Source organism: Podarcis cretensis (genome assembly GCF_951804945.1).
Source record: "Podarcis cretensis genome assembly, chromosome: 11".
In the NCBI taxonomy this organism is placed as follows: domain Eukaryota; kingdom Metazoa; phylum Chordata; class Lepidosauria; order Squamata; family Lacertidae; genus Podarcis; species Podarcis cretensis.
The window spans coordinates 229,429-248,727 of NC_137180.1; the positions used below are offsets into that span (position 1 = coordinate 229,429).

The window sequence follows — 19,299 nt, forward strand, 5'->3', positions numbered from 1 at the left end:
GAGATACATCATTATACTTCCATCTGAAGACATCTGAAGGCAGCCCTGCATAGGGAAGTTTTAAATATTTGATGTCTGGTTGTGTTTTAATTTGTTGGAAGCCACCCAGAGTGGCTAGAGTAACCCAATCAGATGGGCAGCATATAAACAAACAAGCAAACAAATAAAATTAAATGCAGCGTAGGAGGGAGGCATGAGAGTCACAAAATGCAGGCATGCAGGAATCATTCGTGGATGCATTCTAGCCAAAGGTGAAATGCAATAAATATGGAAACAGGATTAAAATCAAAAATATACACCCCAAGTCTCTGGCTGTTACATCATTGTGATGGGTCAAGTGTCTCGGGCAGCATTCTTTGCAGCTTAAACGGCTCAGACTCTTTGCCCTCAAATCCTTTAACCTGGCAACCCCATTTTCCTCCAGAAGCAGAAGGTCCAGTCACCTGGCTCTGTGTTGCCGGCACGGAGCTCCCGGCTTTGACCTTCGTAACCTGCAATGATGGCAATTGGAAGACCTTCCTGATGGTTTTTTGTAGCAGCTGAGACCGGAGCAGGGGGTCCATGCATGGTCTCAAGGCACTGAAAAGAGAAAGAAGGGGAGAGGAAAGGATCAGCACCCACCAGTCCATAAACCTGGTGAAGAAATATGTACTGTGTCTGGCCGTACTTACGTCATGCGAATGATCGTTTCCATTGCGGGGTGTAAGATGCTGAGTGATGCCATTGGCTCCTCTTTGATGACCTCCTGTGGTGGGGAAGCACACAGCATGTCAGGGAACTGGAGGCGCCATCCCTGCCACCACACCAAGGCCTGAGTTGTGCTCTCTATCCAGCCCACTTGACAACTTCTTTGCAATTGGCAAGTGGGTCCTCCTAGGGGAGGAGAGTGGGCTTCCTGGATCTGGGAATAAGATCCCTTTTTCTCCTGGGCAGAGCTGTACCGCATAAGAACAGCATAAGATCAGCCTTCTGGACCAGGCCAAGGGCCCATCTAGTCCAGCATCCTCACAGCATTCTCACAGTGGCCAACCAGACATCTGTGAGAAACCAGGGAGCAGACCATGAGCCCAAGAGCCCTCTCCCCGCCTGTGGCTTCCAGCAACTATATTCAGAAACATTGCTTCCTTCCTCTGTGGAGGTAGAACATAGCAATCATGGCTGGGAGCCATCGACAGCCCTCTCCTCCTGGGAGAACCTAGCCTCTTTTACTTAGACACTGGTGACATCCTGCTGAGGTTGCCACAATGTAGGGCTGCCTTTCAAGTGGGTTTGGAAACTTGAGTTGGAGCAGAACGTGACTACCCAGAAATGGTTTGAGGCCAGATGATCAGAACATGCAACCCAGAGCTAGACCTACACAGCTATTTTTAAGAAAAAACGCTCTGAAAAGAAACCCCAGGAGATTCCCCCTCTTTTTTTCTTTTTCTTTTTACTCACTGTGATGCAGAAGGTGAGCTCGTCTTTGTGGGGGAAGGTGACATATCCCACATTCGATTGCACAAGCGCCTTGGTTGTTAGAGTTGCTGCCTTCATAAAGCTCTTCTTCAAAGCCTCATTCTGAAAGGAGAAGGGATTTTATAAAATTGAGTTTGAATCAAAATCACAAGGAAACATAAAGCCACACCTACCCTAATCCTAATTCTAATCCTTACCTGTCAGGGACTCAGCGGGAGCGCAGGGAAGGGAGGAGATGGAGAGCGAGGGGGAGCAATCCGAGGGCAGCGTAGGAGAAGATGACAGCAGCCCGAGAGATTCCATGAGCCTCTCCAGCGAATCGGAAGATTCACAGAAGGGGGCGCCGATGGCCAGGGCAAGGGGGGACCCAAGGGGGACACCCCAGAAGCAAGGGGCCAGCGGGGACTCCCAGAGCAGCAGTTGGAAATCAGGACCAGCTTCCCCACCAGAGCGTAGTGGGGGGGAGGAGTCCCAGGTATCAGAGCCCACATATTCACCACCAGCGAGAGAAGATGAGTCAGGGTTGGCCACGCCTCCATCGGAGAGCGAGGGAACGGTCAAGAGGAAAGTTGCCGGCTGGGCGCGCGGGCCAAGTTCAAATGTACAGGCGAACGGCACAGAAGGTAGCCCGGATAGGGAACCAGGTCCTAAAGCCCGCTGGAAGGAGGGGGAAGAATCAGGGGGGTCAGCGTCAGAGGAGTCCAGAAAGGATGAAATCCTTGCGCGAAGCTGGCCACAGCGGAACAGACAGCCAAGCTGTTCATAGACCACGTGTTCAAGGTGCACGGCCTGCCACGGTCTATCCTGTCCGACCGGGGGCGCCAGTTCATCTCGAGTTTCTGGCAGAAGCTGATGGGGATCCTGAACGTCAAGGTCAACCTAGCGTCGGCAAGACACCCGCAGACCAACGGACAAGCGGAGAGGGTCAACGCCATCATGCAGCAGTACCTTAGATGCTACGCTAACCAGCAGCCCTCGACCTGGGTGGACTACCTACCGCTGGCCGAGTTTGCCTACAACAACACACAACACGTGTCCACGGGGGTGACACCGTTTTTCGCCAACAATGGGCGACATCCCAGGACCTTCCCGGGCTTAGAGAAAGCGGGGGAGGGGGAGCCGCAGGGAGCAGAGGCATTGGCAGAGGAGTTACAGGAGGTCCATGAACAGCTCCGAAGGCAGTTAGAGCTAGCAAAACACGTATACAAGATGCAGGCAGACAAAAACAGAAGAGTTGGGGAGGACATACGGGTAGGGGACTGGGTCTGGTTAGCAGCCCAGGCAGTGCCGGCCAGATCCTTAGCTAAGAAGAAGCTAGGACACAAGCAGCTAGGCCTTACCTAGTCGAGGCACAGATCAACCCAGTGGCCTTCCGTTTGACACTACCGGAGGGTTCCAGAATGCACCCGGTCTTTCATAGATCGGTGCTCACGCCCTACAAGGCACCTCACAGGTTTCAGGCGCCAGGAACAGCTCCTAGTCCGCTTAGAGACGCACCCATGACAGGGGGGTCGCCGAGGGCGGGGCCACTCAACGAGGTAACGGAGATTTTGGACTCAAGATGGGGGGAAGAGGGGGTTGAATATCTCCTCGCAAGGGAAGGTGCCCCGGCCAGCGCCAACAGCTGGGTGCCGTACTATGCGGTGGAGGAGCACTACCTCAAAGACGGGTTCCACGCACTCTTCCCACACAGGCCCATGCCGGAGGATTATTTTGACGAATATCTTTTCACCCCCACACTCTCAGCCAGCACGTTTCAGGGGTTCTCCTCAGCTGAGGAAACGGCGCCAGAGACTACCTCGCCGGAGGGGTCGATCTCAGACTTTGGTACGGAACTCTCTTATTGGTGGGACACTCAACCCGAGGAGGAGTGGCTCAGGGAACTGCTAAGAGGGCCCTGGCACGCAGACTCCCCAAAGGAAATGGGGGGACAGGAGGGCATGGACGGGTTGGGGGAGGACCCTGGGTTCGAGCACACCGGCAAAGAGATGGAAGCGGAGGAGATCGACGTCGATGTACCCGTCACGGACTGGCAGCATGCAAGGGGGGAAGAACTGTATCCGGCATGCACCCCCACAGCATTGGAGCACCCGGAACCCACGCCAGAAGAGGGGGAGGGGGACGGGGGGCTCCGAGGGGGGATGGATGTCAGGGACTCAGCGGGAGCGCAGGGAGGGGAGGAGATGGAGAGCGAGGGGGAGCAATCCGAGGGCAGCGTAGGAGAAGATGACAGCAGCCCGAGAGATTCCATGAGCCTCTCCAGCGAATCGGAAGATTCACAGAAGGGGGCGCCGATGGCCAGGGCAAGGGGGGACCCAAGGGGGACACCCCAGAAGCAAGGGGCCAGCGGGGACTCCCAGAGCATCAGTTGGAAATCAGGACCAGCTTCCCCACCAGAGCGTAGTGGGGGGGAGGAGTCCCAGGTATCAGAGCCCACATATTCACCACCAGCGAGAGAAGATGAGTCAGGGTTGGCCACGCCTCCATCGGAGAGCGAGGTAACGGTCAAGAGGAAAGTTGCCGGCTGGGCGCGCACGCCAAGTTCAAATGTACAGGCGAGCGGCACAGAAGGTAGCCCGGATAGGGAACCAGGTCCTAAAGCCCGCCGGAAGGAGGGGGAAGAATCAGGGGGGTCAGCGTCAGAGGAGTCCAGAAAGGATGAAACCCTAGCGGGCAGGAGGGCCCAGAGGAGAAAGGAACTTAGGAAGAGGTGGAGCAAAGCGAGAGTCTTAAACTGGTGAGGAAGGGGCAGAGACTCAGACGGGACTTCGCCGGTCTAGGCTTTAAGACGTGGAGCTGCGCGCTGCGGCTTTGAAATGGAAACTAAACCTCAATAAAGACTTTTGTACATAACGACAGCCTGGCGTTGGTCCTCTGTGAGCTGGGTCCTAGAGGCAGCTCTGACATTACCCTAACACTAACCCAATCCAAAAACAAAAAATTCCTACCAGTAGCACCTTAAAGACCAACTAAGTAAGTTCTAGGTATGAGCTTTCGTGTGCATGCACACTTCTTCAGATACCAATCCAAAAATTAACCCTAACCCAGAAGTGGTCTTGTTAGATAGTTAAATTCATGTTAAATTGCTGTTTTAGGGTTTCTTTAAAAAAGTCTGGAACAGATTAATCCATTTTGCATTACTTTCTATGGGAAACATGCCTTGGTTTGGAACACTTTGGTTTCAGAATGGATTAAGTTTGAGAACCAAGGTACCACTGTAATGCCCCATCTGGTCCTAAGTGTGGAGTCAGTATACACCCCAGTCTACAACCCTTCGGTGGATGAAGCCAAAAACCCTTCCCTAGGGCACAGTCTGAAGGCGTGTGGTGCAAGGACCTTGATGGAGCTCAGGTGGTCTGCTCAGTGCCTGGATGGTGACCATGGGGGAAATGGTTGCACACCTCCTGGAGACGTATGACAGGAGAAAGGCAGAATATACCTGTCAGGGACTCAGCGGGAGCGCAGGGAGGAGAGGAGATGGAGAGCGAGGGGGAGCAATCCGAGGGCAGCGTAGGAGAAGATGACAGCAGCCCGATAGATTCCATGAGCCTCTCCATATTTTTTTCGAGTATAAGACACCCCCTATTTTGGGGGACTCCAAATTAAGAAAATGGGGGAAGGATTGCCCAGAGTTGCTGAGCTTTTCGGGGGTAGGATTACCCACAGTTGTTCAGCTATTTGGGGGAGGGGATTCCAAAAATTGCTCACCCGCTGAACCTATGCAGCCACTCACACATGTCGCAAAACCCACCTATTGTCTGTCCCTCGCCGGCAGAAACCGCCAATCGCCTTCCCAATTTCCGCAGCGACAGCCAATCAACACCACCCCTTGCCGCAGCCACCAATAACGCACACAATAGCTGTTGACTATCTCCGGCTTGCAGCGGCAACCAAACCCACGTCCCCCCTATGCACTCTCTGTGTATAAGATGACCCTCATTTTTAAACATCATTTTTTAATAATAATAATAAAAAAACCTCATCTTATACACGGAAAAGTATGGTATAGCTGAGAGAACAAACAACAGGAGTCCGTGTGATAATCAGAGCCATACCTTCCTGCTGTTCTGGAATTGGAAGAGGAGCTCCTCTGTGATGAGGTCTATAAAAAGGGGGAGGTCATCCTGCCGTGCCCCGGATGCCATTTGACCACAGCAAAGGATGACGGTGATACTGGCATTCGTCTCGCTAGTATTCTGGAGGGAAAGGATGGGGAAAGTGAGTTTGGGAACCTTAAGTGCAATTGGAGACAAATCACCATTTAGTTGGGACCTTTTAGCAGCTGGGAAAATATTAGTAGTCAGTAAGTTGTTGTGCGAAAGGTGGAGGGCACAAGGAGAAGGGGACAACAGAGGACGAGATGGCTGGACAGCGTTCTTGAAGCTACCAGCATGAGTTTGACCAAGCTGCGGGAGGCAGTGGAAGACAGGAGTGCCTGGCGTGCTCTGGTCTAGGGGGTCACAAAGAGTCGGACACGACTAAACGACTAAGCAACAACAACAAGTTGTTGTGCAGACTTACAAATTTTGTATTTTTTTTCCTCCAGGAAACTCAAACTGCTGGCAAGCCAGGGCTCCCCCACCCTATATATGTGCATCGGGTTCTTCCTGCCTAAATGTAGAGCCTGACATTTGACCCTATTGAATTTCATTTTGTTAGTTTGGGCCCAGTTCTCCAATCTGTTAAGGTTATCTTGAATCCCGATTCTGTCTTCTGTGGCATTGGTTACCCTTCCCAGTTTGGTGTCATCTGCAAATTTGATGAGCATCCCCTCAATTCCTTCATCCAAGTCTTTTATTTTAAAAAAACGTGGAACAACAACGGGCCAGGACAGAACCCTGTGACACCCCACTGGTCACTTTTTCCCCAGGATGATGAGGAACCATGAAGGTGTTCTCTTTGGGTTCGGTCAGTCAACCAGGGAGAAAGTGCAGGACAGTGTAGGGTAGACTGACCACTGGTGCTCTTTTCCATGGGAGCTGCTTTTTAAAAATTAAAATGAACCAGGTGGATCTGCTCATCTTCTCCATAGTGAGGGTTGGGAAATTTCCTTGGTCATTTACCAACTCACAGCAAAAATCCAGAGGTACCACACTCCTGGGTTTCATTTCTCTTGGATGGCAGAGCACAAGAGAGTTCAGGGCTGCGTTCAGATGTAACAATAAACATAGGCATCAACATAGGTTGGCCTCTAGCTCCCATCAGCCTCAGCCAGCATGGCCAGAGGTCAGGAGGGATGGGAGTTGCAGTCTGTAGCATCTGAAGGGCACCATTTTGGTTACCTCTGTGATAAACTATGGTTTATTATTGTGTGAATGAGCCTTGGACTCATCGGCTCCTGCTCCCTTCTCCTCTAGCACAGTTGCAAAACGGAGACCGGAAGCTTGAGGGAAGTTAACTGAAAGTGGAAGGAAAAGGATCTGATCTCCTTCCAGCTGGGTTGGAGAATTGGAGAGTCGGGGGCACATGACCCCAAGGCCCCCTCAGGTTATGGAACTGTTAGATCCGCACGCAGTTACTATGCCTTGTGAGATAAAATGGCGCCCAGTACACTTCTGCTGCGCCGATGGACGTCTGTGCCGATAGAAAACTTGAGCTCCCTTAGCTCTCTTAGCAAAGTCCTTAGCAGAGTTTTGCAGCGGCAGAAACTGTTGCCTTGTGTGTGGATAATAAATCAGACTGAATGCAGGCTTCTTGCTAAACTCCAACAGTCTTTTAATGAGTAGAAAAACATCATAAATCAGCCCGGCGAAAGAGCAGACATCCTTTCGCCTCTCAGCCAAAAACGAAAGGAAACTCATACACAAAGAAAGATTCCCGTATGTGAACATAACCACGCCTCAGAATGTGAGACGTCACACAGAACTGTTTAACCCTGTAAGTTCTGATTCTCCTCACATGCCTTTGTAATAATTCGCTTAATTGACAAATATATGGAGGTGAACACAGAGAGCGACACTCAACTATGCTTTGCTTCAAGTAGACCTGTCGAAATGAATGGGCCTAACTTAGTCATCTTCATTAAATTCAGTGGGTCTACTCTAGAACATAGTTGAATGGGGCCAGCAGGCACTCCCGTAAGGCAGAAGAACCCTTGCACGAGAGCAAATTTGGCAGGGGATGCAGCTGAAACCTCTCCCCTCTTTCTCTCTGCCTCTCCCAGCCTGCCGCCTGCCTTCTCTCTTGGGTTCTGCTCCCTCCCCTCAGTTGGAGAGGTGTCCCCTCTTCCAAACTCTAAGAGGTTCTTCATTCAAAGCTTTCTGACAGCAGAACACTCTCCCTTGGGAGGTTGTGGACTCTCCTTCGTTGGAGGTTGGATGGCCATCTCTCAGGGATGCTTAAGATTCCTGCATTGGAGGGGGTTGGACTAGATGACCCTTGGGGGTCCCCATTAGCTTCCACTATTGAAGAAATGCCAACCAACCATCTGACAACCAACCTAAAAACAGGGGTCAGTGTACTTTGAGGGGTGACCAATGGTTTCTAACGAATCTGTTTGACTGACTGACTGAGCCAAGGGATCAGATCAGATCTAGGATCTGGAGCCACAGAGACAGGACTGCTGGAGCCCACTTCAGAAGGATGACTGAGACATACCCACAGAGGAAGCTGTCTGGCTTCCATACTGAGAGCAGATCCAATTGCCTTTTTGGAATGGTAAGGATCCCATCCCTTGAAAAAGAGCATGTTTGGAAATGGGGCAGGATTCGTTCTTTTCCAACATGCTTTGGTGTGGATGTAAAGAGCCGCTAAGGATCCAATCTGCCAGGATCTTCGTCTAACCATTGGCCATGCTGTCAGGGGCTGATGGGAGTTCCAATTCAAAACACACGGATGGGGAAGGGGCACCAGGCTGGGGATGGCTGACCTACACTCTTGCTACGCTCCTTCCTCACTTCACACCCTTACCTCAGACGTCTCAGTATTCCTTGCAATGGCTGCGTGGCCGAAGTCCCGCACTGCCATCAGCACCTGTGAAATATGGGTGCTTGAAGCCACGCCAATAGCCTCAGAAATTCCCTAGGGAGAATGAGGCACGTCAAACATGTCGTTTTCTTGATTGCAATTAGTGATAATAATAATAATAAATTTTATTTATATCCCACCCTCCCCAGCCAAAGCTGGGCTCAGGGCAGCTAACAACAATTAAATAGTACAACATTCTAAAAACATTTCATTATAAAAATTAAATAAAATCAATTAAAATGAAACTGATGGCAACCATTAAGCTAAGCTGATCATGAGGGATGGAGGATAAATGTGATTCTGTAAGCAGATTCCTGCGAAATGTGGGGAACCAAATTTAAGAATGGAGAAATGAGACACTTAGAGAACCAATTTGAAGAGATCCTTTCATCCCGGATAATAATAGGGGTGGTTTGAAGAACGATATTTTTGTAAATTCTGATGTGAACTGACCAGACCACACCTCCCAGACTCGTGCAGCTTGCAACGCAAGGATGCCTTGCATTCTGACATTTTCAAATCTTGTGATACAGTTCTTGGCTTCATTAAACACTCAACTACATTAAAATGCACCATTTATTCCCTGGAAGTATTTGTAATCCACCCCTCACCCAAAGGCGCCAGAGCAGGAATATGCACCATCTAAACCAGGGTGCTCCAATTTCTCATACCAAGTGGGCCACAAGAGTAGTTCAGCACAGAACCTGTGGGCCGCACACTGACTTGTCGTGTGGGAGAGGGGAGCAAGGCCACAATTTGACACACACGCCCCGGCCCGCATGCTGCCTTCCCAAAGGTAGGCAGGTGAGGCGCTGGGTTTTGGGAAGGAGCCACGAGGCTCTGGCGGGACCTAGAGCCTTCCCACCTTCTTGCCAAAGGTGGGAAAGAGCTAACTGAGGACTCTAGGACCCTGACAGATCACACCTGCCTCCTTCCCCAAGCCCAGCACCTCCTTACCCAGCTTTGGGAAGGCAGTGCAAGGCCTACAGGTGTGTAGGGGTGCCTCCAAGCTTGCTGAGGGCTGCCAAGAAAGGCATTGAGGGCCACTTGCTGGCTGCTCTGATCTAACCCAAAACTAAACAAATCTGCCCAGATATGTTGAATGCTGAAAAGCAGTTGCTCCTGTAAGAGGCTTTGAGGGGGTGAGTGGGTGGGCACAAAATCCTTGGAGGGAGGAAGGTCATGAGCAGAGACCAATCCGGAAATCAGGACAGAGGGCTGGTGGGGTAATGTCAGGGACTGGCTGGATGAGTAAGAGTGGGGGACCCTGGATTGTGGTGGTGGGACACTGGGGAGCAGCCTGGGGAGGCGCTTGAATCAGGAGGGTTCAGAAGGAGGAGGCTCTTCCAGGACAGTCTCCGTGTGAGCGCAGTCCCAGTCCCACTGGCTCTCCTCCCCCCTGACATCCCACACATTCACTCACCTCTCTGTCTGCTTCCTCTTCGAGAGGCAACCTCAGGAGTAAGTGCAGGTACTGGTGAACTGTCTCTGCGCTCCTGGAATCCCGCAGCTTGAGTCCATAGTATCTATAGAGGGCGTTCTAAGGGTTGGGGAAGGTTTGGGTGAGTCACAGGGAGGAGACCCCACCAGCTACATCAACTGCTTTTGGAAAACCAAAGAATTTCAATTTTACCGTCTGAAAATGTCGGGTAATACTAAATAATAACAATAGATTGCAAGTACTAGGCAATTGTTTTAATGATTTGTATGCAATTTTACACATCTTCTGAATTCCCAAGTCATGTTACAACTCTTTAAAGGTAAAGGTAAAGGGACCCCTGACAATTAAGTCCAGTCGCAAACGACTCTGGGCTTAAAGCTCATCTCGCTTTAAGGCCGAGGGAGCCGGCATTTGTCCGCTTCCACAGACCGTTTTTCCAGGTCATGTGGCCAGCATGACTAAGCCGCTTCTGGCGAAACCAGAGCAGCACACAGAAATGCCATTTACCTTCCAGCCGGAGCAGTACTAGCTTCAGCTGGGGAGGGTGGGATATAAATAAATTATTATTATTATTATTATTATTATTATTATTATTTACTTGCACTATGTGCTTTTGAACTGCTAGGTGGGCAGGAGCTGGGGCCGAACAACGGGAGCTCACCCCATCGCAGGGATTCGAACCGCCGACCTTCCGATCGGCAAGCCCAAGCGGCACAGTGGTTTAACCCACAGCACCACCCGCGTCCCTATTACAACTCTTTAGTACTCCTCATTTGGGGAATTTGAAAGTTGACAAGTTCAGCATGTCCTAATTGCTCTGCCTCCACTGTTGGAGGCAGGAATGCTTCTGAATACCAGTTGCTGGAAACCACAGGAAGGGGAGAGTGCTCTGTGTTCGAATTCTGCTTTCCAGTTTCCCATGGGCATCTGGTTGGCCACTGTGAGATAAGGATGCTGGTCTAACCCAGCAGCCTCGTCTTTCATTCTCATGACACACTTTTGTCCTAGATACGCTGACCCTAGGCTCTTCCCGCTTTTTTAGAGGACTAATACCTGCACTTGCAGCCTCTTACAGGTGTCCCCAGCCTCCCTCCACAGTAATGTGGTTGGCTTTCACCGGTTTAAAAGGGAAGCCTGTCCAATAGTGGTGGAGTGGTGTAGATGAGTGTGGAGTCTTCTTTTGCCTCAAGGCGCAGGTACTCTGTCTGATTAGATGAACTGCTTTTGTAGATATTTGTATATATATTTAGCTCACAATAATAAATACTGCACTAAAGAACCTAGGACTCTGAGCTTTCTGCTAAAAGCGCCGCGAGGAATTCGTGACAGGGTTATGGGCCCAGCACACTTCTGCTGCGCATGAATACAGGTGGCTGTTATCTAGCCGTGGGTGCTGGAAGGGAGCTGCAGCAATGGAGCAGTCCAGAGCTGGCGTGCTGCTGGAGAAGCTGACGGCCATGAACTACAGCATCTGGTCAGTCCGCATGCAACACTTTCTCAAGCGTGAGGGCCTGTGGAAAGTGGTGGAAGATCCACCGCAGCCCCCTGAGGAGGATGAAAAGGATGAGAAAACCTTGGCTATGATCATCCTTGGAATGGACGACAGCCAGCTAGTCTACGTAGCTGATAAGGTGACAGCAAGTGAGGCGTGGGATGCGCTCAAGCTGTCCATGTGCGAGAGACATCTGGCTTGCTGATAACACTGACCAGGAGAACGTACCGGTGTCGGAAGACACCGGGGGACTCCCCGGTGAACCACCTAAAATTCCTTTGGACTTGCTGTGGACTTGATCACGCAAGTACCTTCTGCTATCCGGAGAGCAGAATAAACTCTTTCTTCTTTGAATCAACCTTGGTGTCATTTGGCTTCCTTCCTCCTGTCCCGGAGCAACGCAGACCCAGTCAGTGAACTCCAATAAGGCTACAGATCCAATACTCTCTGTGGAAGTGCTGGGTCAGAATGACGCAGCAGTAATGTGATTGGCTGTCACCGGTTTAAAAGGGAAGCCTGTCCAATAGTGGTGGAGTGGTGTAGATGAGTGTGGAGTCTTCTTTTGCCTCAAGGTGCAGGTACTCTGTCTGATTAGATGAACTGCTTCTGTAGATATTTGTATATATATTGAGCTCACAATAATAAATACTGCACTAAAGAACCTGGGACTCTGAGCATTCTGCTAAAAGTGTCGCGAGGAATTCGCGACAAGGACTTACCTTGTTGTGTCCAGGCTTGGATGTCTTCTGCTGGGAATAAAATGAAGAAAAGTGTCATGTTTCTTGTCTAGAGAACAGTTGCCATCTATCTGCCACTTGTCTTCTCTAAAAAAAACCCACATGCCTAGAAATAGACTTCTTGCAAAAATCATTTGGAGTAAAATCTATTGCAATCAATTCTTCTTCTTTTTTAAAGTGACACTCCAAAGAAGATTCAATAAATCCTCTGGACTGGGAGACACACCATTCATTTAAAGCACTTTGTTTCTTGCCATGAACAAACAGAATCTAGGCATTGTGGCTATTACTATTATTTATTAAATTTCTGTACTGCCCTTCATCCGAAGATCACTGGGCGGTTTACAATATAAAAACTCAAAAATACATACCATAATAACAAACAGACAATACCACTCCCAGTATGATTATTTATTAAATTTTCTGTTGCAGAAAGTATTTGCTTGCCTGCTCTGCCAAATGCCCAGGCCTGGCAAATTAACTGCTCTTGAGAGCGAAGAGGAAATATTGGCCATATCAGGCACAATACAGTCACAAAAACTTTTACTGCACAATATCGGATTCTCAAACGTTCCCAGATATCGGGAACGATCAGTTGCAAAAGTTAAAGAAAAAAACATGCAACATTTCCTGGGGTCCAAGTCATCCCACCAAATCAAGTTCATGGATTGGTTCTTCTTCCGGTCTACAGATGCTGCACTGATCGCCTTCTCTGCTTCCCCAAATTTGCCTGGTCCTCTTTTCAAGCCCCACCAGGAGAAAGTCGTCTCTTGCATCTGCAAATAGGACCTTCCTCCAAGCTGGGCTCCCAATAGTTCAGGCCGAGGCAAACACGGCCCTCCAGCTGTTTGGGGACTCCAATGCCCATCACCCCTGACCTGCTGGTCCTGTTAGCTAGGGATGATGGGAGCTGTAGTCCCAAAACAGCTGGAGGGCTGGGTTTGCCTTTGCCTGTGATAGTTCATGGCAGTTCCCCTTCTACATGCTCCCACCAGCCCCAGGCAGCATATGGTCCAGAACATTTAGAGGGCACCAGGTTGGGGAATCCTGGTTCACGCTGCGCAACATCAGACCAGGGTGGCTAAAAATCAATGACCCCCTTTTTTAAAAATGGATTTCTTTGATTTAAATCACATTTTTAAAAAAATTAATTTGGATTTCTAAAATAAAATGCTTCTCCTCTCCTTCCTCCGCTGAGGAAGTGCTGCTTCCCACGATCTTTGGGGGCTCTCTGAAATCCACCCGGCTTTTCCCCTCTCGCCCCTGAGCCGATGGCAGTTCTTAACCCGAGGTACTATTTCTGGGTTAGTGGAGTCTGTAACCTGAAGCGTATGTAACCTGAAGAGTCTGTACGCAGTTAACTTATTATACCCCACAATAATTTCATAATTATGTGTCAATGCATTCCTAACAGTATAACCAAATCAGTAGTAAAAACTACTCTGGAAATTTATTATTCCCAAAATGAAACCTTCATCTGTAAATATTAAGATTATACAAGCAAGAATGTAAAAATATGCTTTAAATAGATTTGATTTCAATCAAATCCACCCTGCATCACACACACCTGGGGAGGTGGCTGGAGGTGTTGGAGGATGGTCTCCAAAATCTCCCTTTCATCCATCATCTCCAAAGCTTCTCTGACGGTTCTTCCTCCCAGCATTTTCTTACCCACCAACAAGTACTCTAAGTTTTCATCAGAGAGTTCTTCAGAAAAAAAGAGAGAGAGAGAGGTGAGTAAATGAGGTGGATGAGAGGGAAAGGTACCGTGTTTTTCCATGTATAACACGCCCCCATGTATAAGACGCCCCCTATTTCTGGGCACTCAAAATTTAGAAAACGGGGGCAGATTGCCAAGACTTGTTAAGCTTTTTTGGGGAGGGGTTGCCCAGAGTGGTTGAGCTTTTTTGGTGGGGAGGGAGCCATTAATCAAATTGCACAATTGCAGGCAGGCATCAGCCACCAAGTCACCTATCGTCTGCCAGTTGACAACAGCCCTTTCCACAGCAAAGAAATCATAGCTGGGAATCTCTTCCTGGCGGCTACAATCAAGCGCCCGTCCCCCCTCAGCACTCCCCCTGTAGAAGAGGAGCCCCAATTTGACACTTGATTTGGGGGGTAAAAAACCTCGTCTTATACATGAGAAAAGACGGCAAGTTCTTTCTCAGGGGGCTTCTCGCCTGTTGCAATGAGCGGGTGCATGCCATATCTGAACAGGGATCATAGAACTGTAGCGTCTGAAGGGACCTGCGGGGGTCACCTAGTCCAACCCCCAACAATGCAGAACAGGGGCAGCCACCCGGAAGTCCCACGCCTCTTAACAAGGAGGGGTGGGTGGGGTGGGGGACTTCCACCCAGACATCAAGGAAACCAAGAGAGACCCTGACCTTGTATCATCATAATAATAATTTATTATTTATACTCCGCCCATCTGGCTGAGTTTCCCCAGCCACTCTGGGCGGCTCCCAATCAAGTATTAAAAACAATACAGCGTTAAATGTTAAAAACTTCCCTAAACAGGGCTGCCTTCAGATGTCTTTTAAAGATAGGGTAGCTACTTATTTCCTTCACATCTGAAGGGAGGGTATTCCACAGGGTGGGCGCCACTACCGAGAAGGCCCTCTGTCTGGTTCCCTGTAACCTTACTTCTCGCAATGAGGGAACCGCCAGAAGGCCCTAGGTGCTGGATCTCAGTGTCCTGGCTGAATGATGGGGGTGGAGAGGCTCCTTCAGGTATACTGGACCGAGGACGTTTAGGGCTTTAACACTTTGAATTGTGCTCGGAAACGTACTGGGAGCCAATGCACATCTCTCAGAACCAGTGTTATTTGGTCCCGGCGGCCGCTCCCAGTCACCAGTCTAGCTGCCACATTCTGGATTAATTGCAGTTTCTGGGTCACCGTCAAACGTAGCCCCACGTAGAGTGCGTTGCAGTAGTCCAAGCGGGAGATAACTAGAGCATGCACCACTCTGGTGAGACAGTCTGCAGGCAGGGAGGGTCTCATCCTGCATACCAGGTGGAGTTGGTAGACAGCTGCTATGGATACAGAAGTAACCTGTGCCTCCATGGACAGCTGTGAGTCCAAAGTGACTCCCAGGCTGCGCAGGGGCACAGTTACCCCATTCAGGACCAGGGAATCCCCCACACCCGCCAGCCCCCTGTCCCCCAAAAACAGGACTTCAGTCTTGTCAGGATTCAACCTCAATCTGTTAGCCACCATCCATCCTCCAACCGCCTCCAGGCACTCACACAGGACCTTCACCGCCTTCACTGGTTCTGATTTAAAGGCGAGGTAAAGCTGGGTGTCATCTGCATACTGATGAACACCCAGCCCAAACCCCCTGATGATCTCTCCCAGTGGCTTCATATAGATATTAAAAAGCATGGGGGAGAGGACGGAACCCTGAGGCACCCCACACGTGAGAGCCCAGGGGTCTGAACACTCATTCCCCAACACCACTTTCTGGGCATGGCCCAGGAGAAAGGAGCGGAAGCACCGTATAACAGTGCTCCCAGCTCCCAGCCCCTCTAGACGGTCCAGAAGGATGTTATGGTCGATGGTGTCAAAGGCCGCTGAGAGATCCAGCAGAACTAGGAAACAGCTCTCACCTTTGTCCCTAGCCCGCCGGAGATCATCAACCAGTGCGACCAAGGCAGTTTCAGTCCCATGGTGAGGCCTGAATCCTGATTGGAAGGGATCCAAATGGTCCGTATCCTCCAGGCATGCTTGGAGATGTTCGGCAACCACCCGCTTAACCACCTTGCCCAAGAATGGTAAATTTGAGACTGGGCGATAGTTGGCCAAATTGGCTGGATCTAAAAAAGTTTTTTTAAGAAGCGGTTTAATGACCGTCTCTTTCAGTGGGTCTGGGAAGGCTGCCTCACAGAGAGAAGCATTCACTACCCCGCAGAGCCCATCGCCCAGCCTTTCCCGGCTCGTTTTTATCAGCCAGGATGGGCAAGGATCAAGGAGACAGGTGGTTGGTTTCACTTGTCCAAGCAGCCTGTCCACATCCTCGGAGGTAACAGATTGGAACTGATCCCATGTAACAGGACTAGACAGAACTAGACAGTGCTACTCTCCCGCCCTGTCCTTGCTCCCACGGTGGAGTCTACCTCCTTCTGAATCTGAGCAACTTTATCTGCAAAAAAACTTTGCAAAAGCACTGCAGGAGATCTTGGGGTCCCTACCAGGCCCTGGTGGTGCAAGTGGTTCTGATAGATTGTGAACCACCTGAAAAAGTCTCCCGCTGCTGTTTTCTGCATTGCCACTTGGTAGGCTCGACGTTGAGCTCTAGCCCGTGTCCAGTCTGATTCAGAGTGAGTTTTCCACCACCGGCACTCTAGCCATCTCAACGATTCGCCCTCAGCTCTGGGGGAAACCATGGGGCTGTCCAGGCTCCATGCAATCAGAGAGGGTGCTTCGGAGCCAGACAGTCAATAGCCCTGGTTAACTCCGCATTCCAACGGGCCACCAGGGAATCAGCCGAGAGGCCACCAACTTGGGATAAAACATCCCCTACCGCTCTCTGGAAACCAGTTGGATCCATTAAGTAGCAGGGGCAGACCATCCGAATCGGTCCCACCTCCCTGCAGAGGGGAAGGGTCGCGGAGAAGTCCAGTTGCACCAGGAAGTGATCTGACCATGGCACTTCTTTTGTTTCGCTTTTAGTTAGTGTCAGATCACCAACATCCGTAGAGGGAAACACCAGGTCTAAGACCAAGGGGAACCCAAGAGGGATCTGGTTCTGCCTACTCACCTGGGAACGCTGGCCCAGAGTCCTCAAGGCTCTTCTTTTTTGAGGGCCGCTGCTGGCTTGGATCTTGCTTCACCAGCCCTGGCAAGACTAGGGGTCTGGCCTCTGCCGGTCTGGCCTCTGCCGCTGATGGGGTAGGCTTTGCCAATGCCGGCAGTAGGGCAGGGGCCTCGTCCTCATATGAGGGGTAGATCTTTTGATTTCTCCTCCTGCCCTCTGTGGCTGATGTTGAAGGCTTTGCCAATGCTGGCAGTAGGGCAGGGGCCTCCTCCTCGTATGAGGGGTAGATCTTGTTCTTCTTTTTTCTTTTTAGAAAAAAAGCCATCCTGCAAGATGCAAAAAGATTAGGAATTATTGGGAAATGATATATAGTGAATTGAGAAAACTGTTTAAAAAGACTTTTGTTAAGAAACCAGAAGCATTCCTTCTAGGAATTTTAGACCAAGATGTAAAAAAAGAAAATTGGAAATTATTTATGTATGCAACAACAGCGGCAAGAATTTAATTAGCACAAACTTGGAAGACAGAAGAAATACCAATGAAAGAACAATGGCAAGGGAAACTTATGGAATATGCAGAACCGGCAAAACTAACAGAAAAATTACATGAAAAGGACAACAAAGACTTTAAAAGAGAATGGGAACCATTTACAACATATATGAAGAGGCAACATAAAGAAATGGACTCATTGGCAGTGAACAATCACAACTGTCTACAACAAAAAATAAGACTATATGTATTGAGGAAATTTTGGGGAAACATCAAATACGCAAGGTGAACAATAGGGAAATAAAACAAAATGTGAGTACGAGGGAAGTCCAGGGGAGGAGGGTCGAAATATGAAAAATTGTTAAAGATATATTGTTAGAAGTAGAATCCATGGAAAAATCAATAAAAAATTATTTTAAAAAAATAAATAGAATCTCTGGATAACAAGTGTCATTTTTAGGTAATCTATTAAGACTGGAATATGATATTCCAGTTCTGATTGCTGGAAATTTAGCAATTGGGAAATATTATCCTGGATATTGACAGAATCTGGGAATGATTCAAAGTATTTGGTATTGTATTTTTATTTGTAAACATTGAAATGAGGAAGTCTTTTTACTCAGAGTGAGAAGGATGACCAAATATTTGACAGACCTGGAAATAGCAAGCGATCCAAGGGGGGAGGAAGTGGATACCGCGGAAGAATATTGTAAAATTTGTGGAGGAAAATGATCTGACATGATCTACTATTCCAGCCTGGTTATCTCTTCCTAATTCTGGGTGCTGTGTTTTATTATCTCTTGTGAAAAGGTATTTTAATGTACGGTCAGTAAAAGCCTGGATGTAAGGCCTGCCTTTTGTGTGAACAGTTTTGTTTTCGTTTTCTCATTATGGGTGGATCCCAAGACAGACTAGGTCTGGCTGAAGGTCTGCCCTGAAACCTTGCTGGAAGGATCTCCCCTTGGTGGGCCACTTTGCAGGAGTCGACTCCTGCAGGCGGCTTGTCTTGTGTGCGGGTGGAGGCGCGCTGCCTGCAGAAGTGGACCCTGGGACTAGCTACCTGGAAAACCTCTGTGCCTGAGGACGCCACAACTCCTGTAGCCTCTTCAGGCTTTGCCCTCGGATGGGAAGAGCATTGCACCCGGGAGAGGGAAAGGGGAGTCAAACAGGCACTCAAGGGATAATTTCAGAGAAAGAGCTTTATTTCTATCATCCGGGCTTGGTAGAAGGAGCTAGTGTGATAACTTCACAAACAAGCACAAGTTCACAGCCATTTGCACAGAGCATATATTCCCCTCCAGTTCCCTCCCCCTTCTCCCCCTCCTCAGGAGTCCTGCCTCATGAGTTTCCCTGAGCATGAACAGAAAGCTCCTGTCCTGGGACTCTTGGGACTCTTAGCGCCCTTCCCAGGAAAGAGGGATGAGAAGCCAAGAGGGTTGAGAAGCCTTGCGTTCAGCGTGTCCAAGATGTGTTGCAACTGGATGAGATAAGACTCAATTCCCAGACCTGCTTATTCCTGGCATTGACAGAGCCTATTCATTAGCTTTTTGAAGGCTTCTTGTACTGATAAAAAATAACCTTTTGCTTATGCAGCAGCATCTTGTGAGAAAGCAGAGAAGAGCAGAGAAAAGCTGTTGTAGACGAGAGAAAGGGGAAATTTGGTTTTGAGGCCTGGGGTGACTTTGGGCCTAGGGGGGTCACCTGTCCTCACCTCCTTCACTCCCTGGCTTCTCCCCCCCCCCCCGGAGAAAGGGGAAGGCATGGACAACAGACAGTCGCTTCAGGACACCGCACCCCATCAGCTTCAAGCAGTACCTGTTCCGCCTCCAAATAATCATTTGGGCTTCTGTGTATATTCCCAGGTTGTACTTTCAGTTAGTTGGAGGGGGGGCGGTTCTCCAGCAGATGCAGGAGTGAAACGCTATCCCTTTTGTTGTGTTGAAAACAACAACTCATCAGTG

At 49.5% G+C, this 19,299-nt stretch overlaps 1 protein-coding gene across 1 annotated transcript in view; it reads right to left on the reverse strand.

Annotated features, from left to right (window-relative positions):
* The window catches only part of LOC307226517 (maestro heat-like repeat family member 5), a gene marked incomplete at both ends in the record, with an annotated part of 39,516 nt that extends 28,195 nt beyond the window's left edge, over positions 1-11,321 (reverse strand). The window contains 7 exons of the mRNA XM_079995212.1: positions 444-579; positions 672-745; positions 1,438-1,557; positions 5,511-5,651; positions 8,365-8,475; positions 9,845-9,961; positions 11,211-11,321. Of these exons, the coding sequence (XP_079851338.1) occupies positions 444-579; positions 672-745; positions 1,438-1,557; positions 5,511-5,651; positions 8,365-8,475; positions 9,845-9,961; positions 11,211-11,321 (810 nt within the window). The remainder of the gene's footprint in view (positions 1-443; positions 580-671; positions 746-1,437; positions 1,558-5,510; positions 5,652-8,364; positions 8,476-9,844; positions 9,962-11,210) is intronic.
* Positions 11,322-19,299: the final 7,978 nt, after the last annotated feature.